Genomic DNA, 19,096 nt, shown 5'->3' with positions numbered 1-19,096 from the left:
ATGTCAATTTAATTTAATTTACCTTTATCTTTACCGTTTGTAGTAGCTGGCGGAGGATCCCATTCACATTGGTCGAACTTGTTTTCGCGCCTTTAACTGTAAATTTAGAGGTGGGGATAGGAGAATTTTTAATGAGATATAGTGAAAGACGAGATGTAACTTTGCCTAGACAAGTTATCACTAATCTCATTCTAATGTTTAAATCTTAATGCTATATTTAGATTAAAGTGTGTATTTTAACATCTAAGCGTTAAAGAAGAAAAAAACTATGTAATCGCCTTTTTTTAAGTCGTGATTATGTGGCTAATCAAGCTTACTCGTGTCTTAAACAAGCAGTAATAGTTTCCAGAAAATTAGAATCAGAGTTGGAGTCAAATTCCAAAATTCCTATTTTTGATAAAAATGTCCATTATAAAACCAGAAAATTACATTCTATATAAAACACCCATACATGACTCTCGAGAAATAACTCCTTTTAAATTAGGAGTTTTAATAAGGAACAATATTCCTATTGGATTTGGTATTTTCTGCACGTCTTTGGAATTTATTTATTTAAAAAAATATGGATTTGGTTTTATTTTGGATCTATTTTAGTTTTTATAAAATGTTCTTTAAAAATTATTATGGTGTAGATCTTAAGCTATTTAAAATAGCAATGGTTGCATGGGATAATATTTTAAATATATGTTTATATCGTATTTTAAAAGTCAACTTTTCAGAAGGCTTTTATTTTGAAGGGACTGAGCTGACAGCGAGTTGTACAACAGCAGCACAGCTTTAGTGAAGGTAGTCAAATAACCCTTTTCTTTGTTGCATGTATGTTCTGTTGAACACTAAACTTGAACGGTGCCCTTTTCAGCTACAAAAAGCGCCAGATTCTAAAATGATAAAATAAGGGATTTGCGTTTTCAGAGCGCATATTTAAGTTTGTTGTTATCGGAAGGCATTGCTAGCAGTTCAGGCTAATTTATAGCCGTTTTGTTTTTACTTACAATATCTGTGAAAAAAAATACTGTAAAGTAAGACTTAATATTGTTTATTTATTTATTTTATGATACAATAAATATTTTACACTGTAAATAAAAAGGTTAAACCCTTTTGAAGAATCCCTAGTTCATAAGCTAGGAATGGGTTGCCTTGGAGAAAGTTTGTCTTGATTGCCTCTTAATCGTCGATGTTTAACGTTAGTTTGTAGACTAGAGTTGTATTGTGAGCTGTTGTTCATTGTATTTTGTATTCTCAGCTGGCCTGTCGATTGAAGGATGGAGGCCAGTGGCAGACCCTCCACAGCACAGATTGTGTTGCTGGCCACTAGTTCGGCTCTGACTGCTGTCTTGTACTCCATATACAAGAAGAAATCGAGCCATGTGGCTAGACTAAGGGTAAGAAAACAACCCTGGTGTATTTATTTTAATAACACCACCACTTGAAGAAGTAGATCATAGTTAAACCTGACCTGTGTAACAGGAGGCCAAGAAGATGTCATTAAATCCAGACCTGAAAACTATCCTCAATGAAGCACCAGGAAAATGTGTTCCTTATGCAGTTATTGAAGGTATGGCTTCTGAGATTAATCCAGTGCTGCTGTTAATCAAACCAGCTGATGTCGATACAATACTTTTTGACCCACTATAATAAAGACATGCTGGAAAATAATAAGAGGACACTAGCAAAAATAGGATTAGTGGGTTTTAAATGTTCTAGTGTTTTATTCATACGTCTATAGGTGTTGTGCGCTCAGTGAAGGAGACCTTGAACAGCCAGTTTGTGGACAACTGTAAAGGAGTCATCGAGAGGTTGACCCTAAAGGAGAAGAAGATGGTGTGGAATCGCACAACACATCTGTGGTACTTGTTCTGAACGTGTAAAACTGTCCGTTAATACTATTATATAATCTATACACTATGATATATTGTCAATTACACTATCAGCGTTTTGTTTTCTTAATATAAAATATGTATAATAATATTTATTTTTTAATCATTATACTTTAAGTATACTTTAAATAATTAATTATAACTACATATTTCTCAAATATTTAGGTAATAAATATTATTTATATATTTTTATATATATTTATATATTACTAATATTATTTAGTAATAAATTATAATTTTTAATAATTACACTATTTCAATTGTACGTATTTATATTTACATACGTATTTATGTCAATATTTAGATTATAATTTAAATATGTATTGTTTTAACATTAACATTAAAATTTTAATTTTTTTTTCTAATTGTATCATAATTTATTTAAATCTCTAAATTTACCTCCATATTTTTTTTAAATAATTAGATAATACTTTAAATATTTGTTATTTATTGTTTTAATATAACAATATTTATAATCTATAATTGTAATAGTTTTTTATATTCTAAACATCAAAAATATTTAACTTTAATATATATATATATTTAATATTTATCATTTATATTTATATACAAATTTAGATTTTAGCTTTTAAAATGATATCTTAATTCACTGTGCCAATACATCTTTCTTTTAGGAATGATTGTGAAAAGCTCATCCACCAACGCACCAACACCGTGCCCTTTGACCTGGCCCCGCATGATGACACCATTCCCACAACAGTGCGAGTGGTCCGTCCACTCGATGCAGCTGAACTGGATCTGGAGACCACCTATGAGAACTTCCACCCCTCCCAGCAGTCTCTGACCAATGTCATCGGTCACTTCATCAGCGGCGAGCGGCCGCAGGGCATCCAGGAGACGGAAGAAATGCTCCGTCTGGGTGCCAGCATGACTGGCGTAGGGGAGCTGGTGCTGGACAACAACCTAGTTCGTCTTCAACCCCCTAAGCAGGGCCTGCGGTACTTCCTCAGCCGCCTGGACTACGACACGCTCCTGAGTAAGCAAGAGGGTTACCTGCGGCTCTGGAGGGTCTTGACGGTGCTGTTTGGCTTGACTGCCTGTGCCACGCTATTCTACCTGCTGTGGCGACAGTACGTGCTGCGTAAGGAGCGGAGGAAAGAGCGCAGCGTACTGGACGAGTACAGAAAGTGGCAGAGCAGACGTTTAAAGGAGCTCGACCTGGCGGAGGGTGATGTGTCTCCTACCACATGCACAATATGCCTGAGTCACGAGCGCTCCTGCGTGTTTCTAGAGTGCGGTCACGTGTGTACCTGTGAGGAATGCTATAGGGCCCTCCCCGAACCTAAGAAGTGCCCCATATGCAGGGCTAAAATAGATAGGATTGTCCCTCTGTATAACAGCTAGAGGCCTTATTATGAATATGCATTATGCTCTTTAAAATGGGCAGGTTTTTGGATGTGAGCAGAGCATTTCTTGCCATGTAATATCAGCCATAATGCAAATACTCTGCATTAAAAAATATTCTTCCAGTTTGAGTTGGGTTTTGTATTCTGTTGATTGATCGCACTGTTGGCAATTTTAATCATCACCTGTGCCTGTGTGAACTGAAATTCTGTTGTATTTCAACCAAAATCAAAACAAAAGAAAGTTTATAAAGACGGTTTCTTCTATAAGACCAAAATAATGAATAAAAGCGCTTATTTTAGGACCATTAGGATTTTTTGCATTGTGAATATTTTTTGGTTCACATTAATTTCTTACTACTGTATTTTTTTGATTACAGTAAAAACTACTATAATACAGATTTTATTTTGTATTAAAAAAGGTAAACGCAATACATTGGATTTTTTTTTTTTATACTTAACACACAGGTTTGTGCTTAGTCATCATGAAAATGTTACAGTACCTAATGGTCCTAAAAACAGGATTCATTTTCTTTATGTAAAATAAAGTTTCATTTTGGGGTTAAATATTGCCATGCTGATGTAAAGATGTAAAGCTTTAATCTGATTTATTAAATGGGAATTTGTTGAACCTAATCAGTTTGTTCTTCCTTTGTTCTTCAGTATGGTTTAATATTAGCTATGCATAATTTACAAAGAATATTATAATGATATAAAGAGTAAATAAAGAATGTTTTTTCTGTAGTGGATCAGTCTGTGTGATCTGAATTTGCCAATTGTTGATGTTTACTTCCACGTACCAGTTGTGTATATGCGACAGTGACATTACTTTACACAACAGGAGATAAATATATACTAGTTTAACCTTAGATGGCCACAATGAAGTACTAAAAGTCTAACAATAGTCTGTAAAGCCAATCAGAATTAAACCACTAACTATTTAGAATTATATATTGTAACTATATGCGTTTCCTAATTGAACTGGAAAGGGCTAAATGAAGGTGGAAGCTTATTAAACAGTTTTTTTAATGTTCAAACTGATTTTTAACCACTGAGCTACATTGGCAAAAACAAATGGAAAGGGGGAGGAGCTTGCAGGTGATATTTATCTGACTGGCGTCTACCTGGTCTCGGAACTAACTGTAATTTGCATCCTTTTGTATATCAGTTTGTCCAAATATTTCCAGCCAAAACACATTTTAGTCTAACCAGTTTAGTCTTCCAACCTAAACACATTCTGTCATCATCCTGCTTTTAAATTACACCACCTTGTTGTTTACTGTTATTTATAGTTATTGATTATGGTGGATGGAGAGGGAGCACGTGACGTCTGAGGTGTTACCTTATGAAGAAAACAGACACTTTGTCCAGCACAAGGAGCAGATAAGCCTCACCAGATGCCGTCTCAACAACTTCTGCACGTTTCCATTAAAGTTGTACTTGTACAGTTTCCGTGTGTTTTGCAGAAAGTCAAGGAAACCTTGAACAGCCTTTTTGTCGACAACTGCAACAGGGTCCTGAAAGAGAAGAGGGTGCTGAATCACGCAACAGATGTCTGGTAAATATTCTAAATTTGTATATGGCCATTAATATTAAAATGATTTATTTGACAGTAAGTGTACTTACAGTGTACTTGCTTAAGGACGTACTGGATAATATAAGGTAACTACATGGGTTAGGTTAAGGGGAAGGTTCAGGATTAGTACCTAGTTATTACCCAGTTATTGTAATTACTGTAATAAGTACATAGTATGTACATGGGGACTTTAAAATAAAGTGCTACCTAATTATAAATTAAAATTATACACAATTGGCAACAGGTTTGCACACTCAAACTGTTCATACCAAGCGGGATGCAAATTGTTGAGATTGTTTGCATATTCTATGGAAGCTTATTTCCACCACACAATAAAAATGTAAAAAGCTAATTGCGACTTTTTATCTCACAATTATGACTTTTTTTTCCATAATTGCATGACATAAACTCAAACAATTCTAAAGTCAGATATATAGTCGCAATTGCGTGTTATAAAGTCGTGAGATTAAAATGAAGAATTGTGAGATAAAAGAAAGTTGTGAGTTGTTTTCTGCAGAATAAAAAAAAGATAATTCACCTATTAAAAAATGTAATAACTTTTTCACTCTGTGTGAATAGATCTATAGGATCCACAGTTAAGATTTTTGTTTGCATACATATTTTTGTCACCCACCAATCACATTAAAGGAAGTCAATGACTTCCTTTATGCAAAACACAAACCATCACTAAATGTAACAGTTATGTATCTCTCTCATGTAATGGAAAAATGTAAGTAAATATGAATGATATAAGAAGATTTGAAAATATAATGATAATACTAGTAGTGCCACTATTGTTCAAAATATTTTTTTGGAAAGAAATGATTGATTAATTAATTAACTTTCAAATAAAATGCCTTTTTGTGCAGAAGAATTAATATGCACTACCATTCAAAAGTTAAAAGTTAAGATATTTTTTGAATGAAATTAATCCTATTATTCAGAAAGCATGCATTGATCAAAAGTGACAGTAGAGACATTTGTACTAATGTTACACAAGATTTCTGTTTCAAATAAATGCTGTTCTTTTGAATCTTCTATTCATCAAAGAATCTTGAAAAAAAAAATCATGGTTTTCACAAAAATATGAATCAGCACAACTGTTTTCAACAGCAGCAAATCATCATATTAGAATGATTTCTGAAGGATCATGTGACACTGAAGACTGGAGTAATGATGCTGAAAATTCAGCTTTGATCACAGGAATAAAATACATTTTAAAATATATTCAAATAGAAAACAGTTATTTTACATAGTAATAATATTTCACAGTATTACTTTTTTTACTATATATTTTCATTTGTATCAAATAAATGCAGCCTTTGTGAGAATAAGAGACTCCTTTCAAAAAACCTTTTCAAAAAATTATACCAATCCCAAACTTTTGAACAGTAGTGTAAATATGATTCAAGGTTCCCCCTTTAGCTGTTCTAAATTCACTATAAACCTTGCTTTTATAAAACGGTTAGTCCATGAAAATATTTGTATTCACAGGTGTATGTTTGTAGAGTAATTTACAACGGCTTTAAACGAGGCTCGACCAATCAGAATCAAGGACCGGAACTATCCGTTTTACAATCACATTTTTAAAATGTTCCAACGTTTTGCTCTGCTTGCCTTGTTTGATGCTGCTATGACTTTTGACAGCTTGAACATCTGAAAAATATTTTTTATCAAAATTATGCATTTTGACAGCTTGACTGGTGTTGTGTGCAAGATGATGCAAGACAGCCACCTGGTTTGTGTCCCACCTCTGGACCTCCAGCACGTCCTCACTCCTCTGAAGAAGCAGGAGAGAGACCTATGGCTCTGCAGGGTCTTGAAGGTGATGCTTGGCCTGTCCGCATGCGCCATCTTCCTCTACATGCTGTGCGGGAAACCGAGGAGAAGAGTTAGGAAGTTCAGACGTATACAGGAGATCTTTAGAATAATACGATCTGTCAGAGAAGATATAAATGAAGATATGTATTAGATTTTAGATGCTCCTGGTTTAGAAGGGTTGAGGGGATATGTTATTGCTTGTTTCTTTGCTTTCATCTTAATTATTATTATCTATATCGCGATTAAGAAAGGCTGTATAGGTTATGCATATTTTACAAAGAATATTATAAAAATGTAAACGATTAAAGAACATGTAGATTTCTTTATTTTGCATTAATTGTACATGTAAGCAGAGAGTGTTAATGTGTCCAACCAGTAGATGGAGATAAATACCTGTCTAGCTTTACCATCACACTTCAATCTAGGAGGAGAAACTATGGGTTGTCTAGTACTGAGATCAGCCAATTGTGTAAATTACATAATTATGACACTAACAGAGCCAACGACATAATGACCATAATGCCTTTAAACCATTAAAACCACCAGAAATCTTCAAAAGCTTGAGTAATGAATACAGATTAAATCACATAAACCACTACTAAACCAATCATTTATGTTAAGATTGTAATCTAGTATATTGTTATACGAGTATAACAAGTATATGAGTCAAATTATATGCCTGTTGAATAACAAATGAGTTAGCATTATATAATGGTAGGTGATGCTCTTAAAGGGATAGTTCACCCAAAAATAAAAATTCTCTCATGCATTGCTCAACCTTATGTCATTCCAAATCGCAAAACTTTCATTCATCTTCGGAACACAAATGAAGATATTTTTGATGAAATATTAGAGCTTTCTGTCCCTCCATTGACAGCCTATGCAACTACTACTTTGACGCTTCAAAAGTTCATAAAGAGATCATAAAACTAATCCTTAGTTCAGTTGAGTTCGGTTCGGTTAGTTCGGTTGAGCTTCTGTTTATGTTTGCTGATGAATGTTTAAATGTGAATAAAAGCATAAATTCAATCTGTTCATCTTATAAAGGGAATGAGTCTCTTTAGAAAATTTGGACTAAACCGCTCATTTCATATGGATTAGTTTTACGATCTCTTTATGAACTTTCTGAAGTTCATAAATGGTAGTTGCGTAGCTGTCAATGGAGGGACAGGACACTCAGATTTCATAAAAAAAGATCTTCATGTACTAAAGAAAACTGTAAAATGGTTTACTGTAATGTATGTAATTTCTAATTTTACTATAAAACATTTTTTAACTGTTTTTAGTGTGGGGAAAAGTGTAGATTTTAACAGCTCAGATTTCAATCGCTAAATAACTCATGCAATCCTAGTCCTATAATCCTAATATGCAAGTTTTGGAGTAGTTTTTTTTTTTTTCTAAACTAAACAAAAAATACTTTCCCAAACACAACAGTCTCTCAGTTCATGAATTTGCACTTTTGGGTTTAAAAGCTACAACCTTAAACATGTCATGCCATTTTAATTAGTATATGATATTGTTTTTTTGTATTCATATAAGATTATTTGTTTTTAGGGGGACATCTTAAAAGGTTAGTTCACCCAAAATTGAAAATCCTGTCAGTAATTACTCACTCTCATGTTGTTCCAACCCCGTAAGACTTTCGTTCATCTTCGGAACACAAATTAAGATATTTTTGATTAAATCTGAGAGCTGGATCACTCCTCCATAGGCTTCTTAAGGGATCGAAACTGGCCGGCCCAAAAGTTATTAAAGGGGCACTTGGCAACTATTTCAACTTAATAAAACCGTTTAGAAATCATTTGAATGGTTCAATAACCTGTTCTGGAGAGAATGGTGACTTTCCCCGCTCCCCCCAGCGTCCCCAGGCGGAAAACCAACCTTGCAACATAACGTCCCGGTAAGTTGGAAATAGAAGTCTCGTGAGAAGCGAGAACGAGCGAGAACGAGCGAGAAACACGAACTGCTTTATGGCAACTCGACATAATTCTATGATACTGTGTATGATGTATTACCCACTCGGTAGACATAGCTCCACACGATAAAATTGGCCGGCTCCGATAATAACAAATGCACATAAGCAGCGGGAGGAAGTGAAGTTTTTTTATGACAGTGTTGTGAAAATATACGCCGCACAGCTGTAGGGGGAGCTCGATGAGAAAACATGCGACAACAAAAGTGAAAATCAGCGAAGAAATGACTAGAGTTGCCAAGTGCCCCTTTAAAGACAACGTTAAAATAGTCCGAGTGACTACAGTGGCTCAATCTTAAGTTTATCAAGCGACGAGAATACTTTTTGTACGCAAAAAACACAAAAATAACGACTTTATTCAACTCTTCATTTCCTTCTCTGTTGGCCTCGAGATTTCACGTAGTGTAACTGCACAGCGCTTCTATGTTGTACGTCACACGCAGGCTCACTATTGGCTGACGGCCCGACGCTGGTCATGTGTGTGATGCGTGTGACGTACAACCTAGAACCGTTGCGCAGTTTCACTACGTGAAATCTCGAGGCCAACAGAGAAAGAAATGAATAGTTGAATAAAGTCGTTATTTTTGTCTGTTTTTTGCGCACAAAAAGTATTCTCGTCGCTTGATAAACAAAAGATTGAGCCACTGTAGTCACTCGGACTATTTTAACGATGTCTTTAATAACTTTTGTGCCGGCCGGTTTCGATCCCTTAAGAAGCCTATGGAGGAGTGATCCAGCTCTCAGATTTAATAAAAAATATCTTAATTTGTGTTCCGAAGATGAACGAAAGTCTTACGGGGTTGGAACAACATGAGGGAGAGTAATTACTGACCCTTTAGATTCTGTCAAGTGTCTACAGATGAAAAATAGCCTTTTTGGCTCATTCATGGCACATTTACAGCCATGTTCATTACTGTGCACTGCCCCTGTAAATAAATACATTTGAAAAATGATTTAGGCAGGGAAGCTTCAGACAACGTAATGATGATACAGCATGAATCAACCCTTTATGTATTAAAACCCCTATCTTTCACCACTAAGCCACAGTACCCATGTGCAAAGACAAGAATGAGACAAGCTTCTGGGTTGGCATTGCAATGATGTTCAACCCTAGTGGGATTCAAACCCACATCCTTTTGGACACTAACCACTACACCACAGTACCCAAATGGTGCAGGCAGGCAGCAGTGCGAGATAGTGATGGCCGGTTCGTGAACGAATCGTTCTTTTGAACCGGTTCTTTTTAGTGAACCGGTCGAACCAGTACACTAAATCGGACTGAATCGTTCGAAACAGTTCGCGTCTTGCGTCAGTGCTGATACACAAGTTACTAAAGTTACTCACTTTCAGACATGCCTGACAGTCCCTCTGACTCGAAATAAACCAATATCCCGGAGTATATTTCACTCCAGTAAATCCAACAGTTTGAAACGTGTTGTTTTTGAGAGAAGTGATGAGCACGAGCAGCTGATACTGCGCAATGCGCATGCGCGTGCTACCTAACGCACATGTACAGCGATTATCGGATCACCAGTACAGAACCGAGAACTGTTTCTTTCGGACACGTTCGACATAATGAGAACAACTGATCGATGAGCTGAGCATGCGTGCAATTTTTTTCTGAGGGACGAAATGTACCTTTCTTAAGTATTTATTTAGTTGAACATCATAATGTTGGAAACATGTTTATCACATAATTACTGTATTATCACTGTATTATTTTAAAGTTTGGAAACACAATGAATGGATTGTAAACCTGTCAAATTAAACATTTATTAAAATAATATTTTCAGGAACAGCTCATTTAATTTCTAAGTAAGTTGATATAAATAGTTGACGTAAACTCTTGCCAAAGTTTTAATGGTGCACACTGCACAGTACTGCTTAGTAAATGTTTATAATGTGTTAAAACATAACGTATTAAACATATTGGAGAAGAAAGACATGCATCGATTTTTTTAGTTTTGTCGACTATATTCAGGTTTCACCAGTTCTCAGCTCAGCACACAGCCTATGCTACGGTTCTCGAGTCAAGAACTGGTTGTTGCAGTTCTTGAATCACCAGTACAGAACCGAGAACTGTTTCTTTCGGACACGTTCGATACGGAGAACCGATGAGCTGGAGATACTGAGCATGCGTGATAGCACCGTCTCTAAACAGAACTTTCTTTCGGCCAACTGATGATGTGCTGATGAGCACGCAGCACGGGTGAACCGAGGACTTAAATGAGGGGCCGAATTCGGCGAAATGTAAGTTTATTACAAATAAAATGATGAAGACCACTTATGCACTTATTTAAGACATGTTAAACATCCGCGTTTGTACATCGCCTGTAGGCTACAGGGTTCGTTTGCAAAATGTAAATGTAAGAAACTTATCCAAGAGGATTATGACGATGAGTACTATTATTTAAGTGAAGTTATGATTACAAATGCCTTTAATTTAAATGTATTTGTATCTGCCGGGATGATATAATTGACGTCATTACGCGAGGACGTAAAAGAACTGGTGAACCGGTTTTTTGAACCGGTTCATTGAAACGAACTGTCCGAAAGAACCGGTTCGCGGAAAAGAACCGAACTTCCCATCACTAGTGCGAGAGTGGAGGAGGAGAGGAGGCGAGGAGGAGAGGGGGGGTGGATGAGCTTCTGCGCGTGCCGTGCAGTCTGAGTCTGAGTGACGTCTCTCTGCTCTCTGAGGATCCGTGTGTTGTTGCATCGCTCCTGTTTTGCATCTACATCAGTTTTTCCGAATGACTTCAGCTCATCGCCTGTAAGTAACGACAGGAAAAGTGAAAGTGACTCCCATAGTGTGACGGTAAAATAAAGCTGCATCGTATCGTGACAGTTGAGATTCTCGCACGCCGTCTGCTTGCAGAGCCCTCGCTCGTCGGTTACCGAGTGTCTTATCCTGATCGATTATTGTGAACGGAATCATGTCAGAAGTGCTGCCTTACGACGAGAACATCTCTCCTTACGGTGATGATGGAGATGAAGAGCAGATATCCCTCACCTGTCGCCTGCAGAACAACAACAGTAACTTCTTCAGTTCTGCGCAGAACAAACGAGCTCCGAAACTCGGACAGATCGGACGCAGTAAGAGAGGTGAGAAAACGATTTTTTTACGTTGTCGTTGTGTCGTAGGTGAAATAAAAATAAGTGCGGATTATAGTCTTAAAGTATATATTAATGTTCTGATATCCAACAAACTACATAAATAGCTAACTAATGCGTCGAAGTAATGCCTCGTTTCCATTACCTTTAAGATACCGATGATTTAAATATGCTAATTTGTGGCATCACGTGATGATGTCAGCGTGATGCGTTTGTATTTACTTGTCTGCCTGTTCATAGTGAGATTTCATCTTAAGTCATATTGGTTTTGCTGTTTGTTGATTGCTAATTGACAAATAGAAACTTTTTCGTTAAAAGCATAGGCTATGTATATTATTACAGAGGAATAGTCCGGATCACAGCTATCAAGCTCCAAAAAGAGCACACACACACACACACACACACACACACACACACACACAAACTGTTCCCGGACAACAGCTATCAATAAAGAAACCAAATAATATATAAAATACATATATTGTGTATTTTATGTTCTTTTTAAAGCTTAAAAGCTCTGATCCGGATGATTCTTCAATAATTACTCATATGATAGCTTTGTGAAAGGGACTGAAATGTAAGTCATTATTCACTGATAATGTACTTGAAGCCCTGAAATCTCAGACTTCAGAAAATGAGATTTAAAGAAATGGCAGGCCAACATTTGGCTTGCTGTGTTTGTTTGTTTTTGTTTTTTAGCCTGACAGCAGCATGAACATTTTTCAGATATTTTATTTTATTTTTCTTTATTTTAATTCATTTCTATTTTAATCCACAGATAAAAAAAGATGTGGGTTTTTCAAAAATTTTAATCACCATTTAACTTTTTGCAGTTCAATTAATTAGTCCAGGAGTGTGACAATTTTTTTTAAGTACAAATATTATTTTTATTGTGCATCTATCCAGTATTATCAGGTCATGCAAAACGGCATGCATAATTATTATACCAGAACTAGAATTATTTTGTAAATAGTTTTAAAGGAATTTTAGCATGTCGTTCTATCGTATTTATTTACATTAGTCAGTTTTTCTTTCTTTTTTCTGCAGTCTGCATAGCCTTACTGTCCTGTCAATAAAACTAAAGTCTTGTCATTTCTCCAAGGGCAGCATGTTTGACCCCGTGTGCCTCGTGTGATTTCTCTTTCAGTTGTCATAGAAGATGACAGAATTGATGAAGTTCTGAACAACACAGCAGAGAAGTCATCGGCGGGAGTGTAACGCTCAAGGACGACGTCAAAGCGGCAGGAAATCGTGGGTTACGTGCATTCTGCATCAAAAGCACTTTGCAGTCCCTCTTAGTATGGGTTGAATTTCACTGTGCGGCAGCAGGCGAGGAGAGAGTCCCTGCTGCGGGCATCCGAACCGAGGAAGCTGGGCTCTGTCTGCTTTCTCTCTTTAAGGGCATGTTTCATATCCCTTCTTATAAAGTGACATCTTACACTGGACATGTTGTTTAAAATACATGTGGAGTTGGTCTGTAGTGGTCCAGATTCAGTTTATATTGTGAGAGGAATGCATTGATATAAATCACAAGCACAAATCTGGCAACTTTTGTTCATTATTGAGCACTCTTCGTTTCTTTTTGTGCACAATGAGAGTGTTTTTCACTTTAAATATCCGTATTATGATCTCCTGGATACATTTTGTCTTCTTTTGCAGAGATGATGGACAGAGCAAATGTTTTTTTATAGGATGAGAACGGAAAGAATACTTTTTTTAAAGCAATTTTTTTCATGTTGAATATTGTAATTCCTTTTTGTTGATGTGGCTGCAAACTGCCTGCTTAGCCTGAGTTCAAAAGCTTATTTTTATATCAAGGAGCTATTTCTGAAGAGGAAAAAAATGCTTATTTGGGTAATAGTCGTAGCACTTTCAAACGTGGTTGTCAGCTAAATGGATTTTGATCACTTTTGTGCTCAAATTTTGCAAAAATATGCCAGTCGACTTGTGTTTCCGTTCACCCGAGTAATGTGAAGTTTTCCAGGCCTGCCTCTCATATATGTTTCAGGGCTTTTCTAATGGCTTTTTTGCATGAGAATGGCACAAATGCCTCATTCTGTGGCAGTGAATTACTAATATATTTACTGTAATGTTACTTTGAATGACGAACCTCAGACTCTTGAATATCGTGTATGTTGCACTTCTCTATACTGTTAAACAGGGCTATATTTGCAACGAAATGTATGACCAATAAAATGTCATTACATAACAGAACTCTACCACCCTTACTGTACGTTATGTGAAACTTCTTCTCTTGGTTGTTTTATCAATTGTAAGGTGGCACTTTTCTAAAACAAATGCTTTCCCATTAAAACAGGCATGTTCGGATACAACAATCAGTTGTTCTTGATCACAAGAGCTGTCTGGTCAATAATGAGGAATGCATTTCAGTTGTTTTACCAAATCTCATATGTCGAACGAACATGCTTGAGCTTCCGTTTACCACAACTGATGTGTGAGTTGATGAATGTTTATATGTGAATAAAAGGCTAAATTCAATCTGTTCATCTTATAAAGCGATTGTGTCTCTTCAGAAGTTTTGAACTAAACCGCTCAATTCATATGGATTAGTTTTACAATCTCTATGAACTTTTGAAGCATCAAAGTGTCAGTTGTGTATAGGCCTAGCTGTCAATAGAGGGACAGAGAGCTCTCAGTTTTCATTAAAAAGATCTTAATTTGTGTTCAGAAGATCAATGAAAGTCTTACGGGTTTGGAACGACATGAGGGTGAGCAATTAATGACAGAATTTTCATTTTTGGCTGAACTATCCCTTTAACAAGGTTTTTTTTTTTACAATGAATGCTTTTTCAGCAAAAGTAGGCTATATGAAGCAAGGAACTGCTCTTAAGTAGATGTTAAAACACTTTTTCTAAATATATATCATCAAGATTTAAACATTAGAATGAGATTAGTGACAAGACTTGTCTTGGCAAAGTTACATCTCGTCTTTCAACTATTATCACGACCATATAAAGCAAGTAAACCTGGTATGCACGGAGCAAGCGCGACCTACGGGAATTACGTTAATATTGCAACCGGAAGTAATAGTCATGATGCTAAACTTTACGGCTTTTTTTTTTTGGAACAGCTATTGTTCAGCAAGGAAGCATTAAACTGATCAAAATTGACAACGATTTTTATATTGTTATGAAATATTTCGATTTTAAATAAATGCTGTTCTTTTGAACTTTCTAATCATCAAAGAATCCTGAAAAAAGTATCACGGTTTCCACAACAACAACAACAACAAAAATTAAGCAGAAAAAAACATTTTCAAGATTGCTAATAATGTTTCTTGAGCAGCAAATCAGAATATTAGAATGATTTCTGAAGGATCATGTCACACTGAAGACTGGAGTAATGCCCTATTGCCATCACAGGAAATATTATTTTAAATTGTATTAATATTTCACTATATTTTTGATCAAATAAACGCAGCCTTGGTGAGCATAAGAGATTTCTTTCAAAAACGTTAAAAAAATTTAAGCTTCACATTTTTGTTTTTAAACCTCTGGAATACCTTGCCCAAATACAGACTTCCATTGTAAATGTGTTCAGATTGAACATTCAAATGTATCCTCATCACAATGTCCAGATTCTGCTGAAAGCAACCTGTCATGCAGGATGAAACTTTGGGAATTCCCCCTCCAGCTCATTAGGACCCCCTGGATGAGCAGGTAATCAGGTGAGAGAAACTATAACATTTCCACCCTATTTTGTCAAAGGAAATGAAGCAGAGCTGCTCAAATGAGCGGTTTATATAGAAAACATGAGGCTGCAGGGGAAATCGCGAAGAAATCTATGAAGAAAGTAAAGTACTCAGTGTCTTTGTGTTGCTTTGAAAGGCAGTATACTATTTGCTCTCCCACATTACTGAACTCTCTCTACAGTCAGAAGTGAGCTGAATGCATTTAGAAAGCACTGGAATGACTTTGCAAACTGAGTTCAGGTTTTGTTTACTTTCATTTTTATTTTAAACTGCAGTGCATTAGGAGCAGGAATGTGCTGTTCTTTCTCTGAACATCCCTCATAAACATCTTGATCTATTTCTTTGTTGAGAAAGTTTTATTCCCACAGAAAGGAATCAGAGATTGTGGGTCACAATCAGCAGAAAGCACCAACACACAATTAAAAAAAAAATATATATATATATATATATACTGTATGTTCTACTCGCAACAAATCCCTAAAAGCTTGTGAACAGTTTTGTAGTGGCTGTGTGCAAGTTCTGCTAGTTCACAAGCCGACAAACTTACCTTGCAAAGGTCATTTTAGTCATTAAACCAAACATTTTTTATTGAGTGATAGGCAGTGGTTTAATTAGTGACATTATTATTTGCTATCCCGCGTCTTCTCATCACCCTCCTCAACCTGCTTCCCTTAGTGTTTGTACACACGGAAAAGGTGAAAAAACATATATTACATTGTCCAGTTTCCTCCCTGAATAATTCTTGATGCAGCAGGACTGACTTGCAATGGCGACATTTTTCACAATCATAACAGAAAATCCATGCACTGCCTTAACTCACTATAGCAAAAAGGCAGCATTCTCTCCTAATATGGTGTCTAAACAAAACAGTTACCCAGGGGTAACTGATAACGGTCTGGTTCCGGAAGTAAAAACTCCATTCATTTTCATAGAGAAATTGATTTTGAATGATGTAGCGTCTGGACCAATCAGACACACAAATTATTTATTATATTTAATGAATAATCCAGCAAACTCACTCTCCCAACAAAGGTCTGTGAAACTTCCCCCAAATCAAGCTAACACACTGGCAGAACTCGGTGTCCTGTTACAGTCCTGTTACGACCCAAAAGAATGTGCAGGGAATTGTGACTTAATTCTTGCTGAGAAGGAGAAATTAACCCTTTTAATCCTATATATTCTATATATGTATAACCATGTGATAAATGTATTAACATGTATCTAATTTTCCATCTCATGATTTTCCTTTTATGTGGTTTGGCCTATGTCTTCATTCTCTCTTCTAAACTATTTTGGTCTGAAACATGACTTGCATACTATGGTTAACCAAAATCATATATGTAGCATGTTTAGTCTCTATAAACTCCAATCTTCGTCCTCCATTTGTTCATTTACATTACATTTTGCTAACTTTATGACGCATTAGTATTGTAAGAATCTTGTAGATTGTTTTCGTAAACACCCAATGAAATTACACATTCAAATGCCCTGCTAGAACACAAAGGGTCGTAAAAAACTCCCTCCAAAGGGACCGCTTCGTATTGGCTCACGCACCTCCAGAGGGTGTGACATCTTCACGCTTTAAAAATCACTGATCACAAGATTAGCTCTCTTGCTCTCTTAGCCTCTGGCTCTCTTACTCTCTTGGTCCTTCCTGAGAAGTCCTAATGTGAAGATGAGGCTGAACTATAGAAGTCCCTCAAGGACCCCCAAGTTTGCGCCAAGCTGCGGCCTTGTCTTTCCATTCACCAAAGATCCTCTGACTCCCTCTGGTTCTATCTCATCAAGACCACATCAGCAAAGATCAACTGGAGCCTCAACAAATTGCATCAGGACAGTTTAATTCAAATGGGCGAGATATGCAAGTATCAAACTTAGTCTCATTATTTGATACATTAAGTATCCTTACCCCTTTTTAAGAAGGGCGTGTTAGAACTAAACTGATGGTTTGCTCAGGCTGTTGATCTGCTGAACTTCAAACAGTGCTATAACTTGCTTTCCTGTATTCTGCTTCAGCTCTCTTTCTCTTGGGAAAACTGTATGCATGTATATATGTGTACACTCACCTGAAGGATTATTAGGAACACCATACTAATACTGTGTTTGACCCCCTTTCGCCTTCAGAACTGCCTTAATTCTTCGTGGCATTGATTCAACAAGGTGCTGAAAGCATTCTTTAGAAATGTTGGCCCATATTGATAGGATAGCATCTTGCAGTTGATGGAGATTTGTGGGATGCACATCCAGGGCACGAAGCTCCCGTTCCACCACATCCCAAAGATGCTCTATTGGGTTGAGATCTGGTGACTGTGGGGGCCATTTTAGTACAGTGAACTCATTGTCATGTTCAAGAAACCAATTTGAAATGATTCGAGCTTTGTGACATGGTGCAGTATCCTGCTGGAAGTAGGCATCAGAGGATGGGTACATGGTGGCCATAAAGGGATGGACATGGTCAGAAACAATGCTCAGGTAGGCCGTGGCATTTAAACGATGCCCAAGGGGCCTAAAGTGTGCCAAGAAAACATCCCCCACACCATTACACCACCACCACCAGCCTGCACAGTGGTGACAAGGCATGATGGATCCATGTTCTCATTCTGTTAACGCCAAATTCTGACTCTACCATCTGAATGTCTCAACAGAAATCGAGACTCATCAGACCAGGCAACATTTTTCCAGTCTTCAACTGTCCAATTTTGGTGAGCTCTTGCAAATTGTAGCCTCTCTTTCCTATTTGTAGTGGAGATGAGTGGTACCCGGTGGGGTCTTCTGCTGTTGTAGCCCATCCGCCTCAAGGTTGTGTGTGTTGTGGCTTCACAAATACTTTGCTGCATACCTCGGTTGTAACGAGTGGTTATTTCAGTCAAAGTTGCTCTTCTATCAGCTTGAATCAGTCGGCCCATTCTCCTCTGACCTCTAGCATCAACAAGGCATTTTCACCCACAGGACCGCTGCATACTGGATGTTTTTCCCTTTTCACACCATTCTTTGTAAACCCTAGAAATGGTTGTGCGTGAAAATCCCAGTAACTGAGCAGATTGTGAAATACTCAGACCGGCCCGTCTGGCACCAACAACCATGCCACGCTCAAAATTGCTTAAATCACCTTTCTTTCCCATTCTGACATTCAGTTTGGAGTTCAGGAGATTGTCTTGACCAGGACCACACCACTAAATGCATTGAAGCAACTGCCATGTGATTGGTTGATTAGAAAATTGCATTAATGAGAAATTGAACAGGTGTTCCTAATAATCCTTTAGGTGTGTGTATGTTAGTGTAGTTTAAATGTTTTAGTCTAGTTAATAAAATCTTGTTCATGTCACACGTAAAGTTGTCCGTGTCTCAAGCTCATATCTGGAGTCACTAATCATAGATCTTGACTACTTGCTCTTAGTAGTACTTAGTAAGAAAGACATTTCCCATGCCCCGGAAATGCACATTTCTATGAATCAATTAACCAATATTGAGTGTTCACGGGATGAACCGAGAAATTGGTTGTAATGTTAATGTAGCTAACTAAATCAAGTTAACCCGATTAACTGTTCCAAATATTCATAATCAATTATAACAAGTTATGATTGATTATTAAAATTTCATAGAGCTAATTTACTACAATGATAACTTTTAATGATTGGTTTGGTTCATGGCTTATAACTC

The 19,096-nt window shown here is 36.7% G+C and overlaps 2 protein-coding genes across 2 annotated transcripts; both read left to right on the top strand.

Moving 5' to 3' along the window:
• Positions 1 to 744: 744 nt before the first annotated feature.
• On the top strand, positions 745 to 3,373 carry mul1b (mitochondrial E3 ubiquitin protein ligase 1b). Its single transcript, XM_056258040.1, has 5 exons — positions 745 to 786; positions 1,244 to 1,382; positions 1,468 to 1,555; positions 1,727 to 1,847; positions 2,513 to 3,373. The coding sequence occupies exons 2-5, from the start codon at positions 1,263 to 1,265 to the stop codon at positions 3,240 to 3,242; spliced, it is 1,059 nt and encodes a 352-aa protein (XP_056114015.1). The 5' UTR covers positions 745 to 786; positions 1,244 to 1,262; the 3' UTR covers positions 3,243 to 3,373.
• Positions 3,374 to 11,240: 7,867 nt separating this feature from the next.
• Positions 11,241 to 13,281, top strand: camk2n1b (calcium/calmodulin-dependent protein kinase II inhibitor 1b). The gene is made up of 2 exons (XM_056258054.1): positions 11,241 to 11,715; positions 12,872 to 13,281. The coding sequence occupies exons 1-2, from the start codon at positions 11,547 to 11,549 to the stop codon at positions 12,940 to 12,942; spliced, it is 240 nt and encodes a 79-aa protein (XP_056114029.1). The 5' UTR covers positions 11,241 to 11,546; the 3' UTR covers positions 12,943 to 13,281.
• Positions 13,282 to 19,096: the final 5,815 nt, after the last annotated feature.

The sequence above is a fragment of the Rhinichthys klamathensis genome, unplaced genomic scaffold (genome assembly GCF_029890125.1).
Source record: "Rhinichthys klamathensis goyatoka isolate OS25496 unplaced genomic scaffold, OSU_Roscu_1.1 h1tg000147l_1, whole genome shotgun sequence".
Taxonomy (NCBI): domain Eukaryota; kingdom Metazoa; phylum Chordata; class Actinopteri; order Cypriniformes; family Leuciscidae; genus Rhinichthys; species Rhinichthys klamathensis.
Note: the sequence above shows the minus strand (reverse complement) of the source record. Positions and strands in the feature narration are given on the sequence as shown.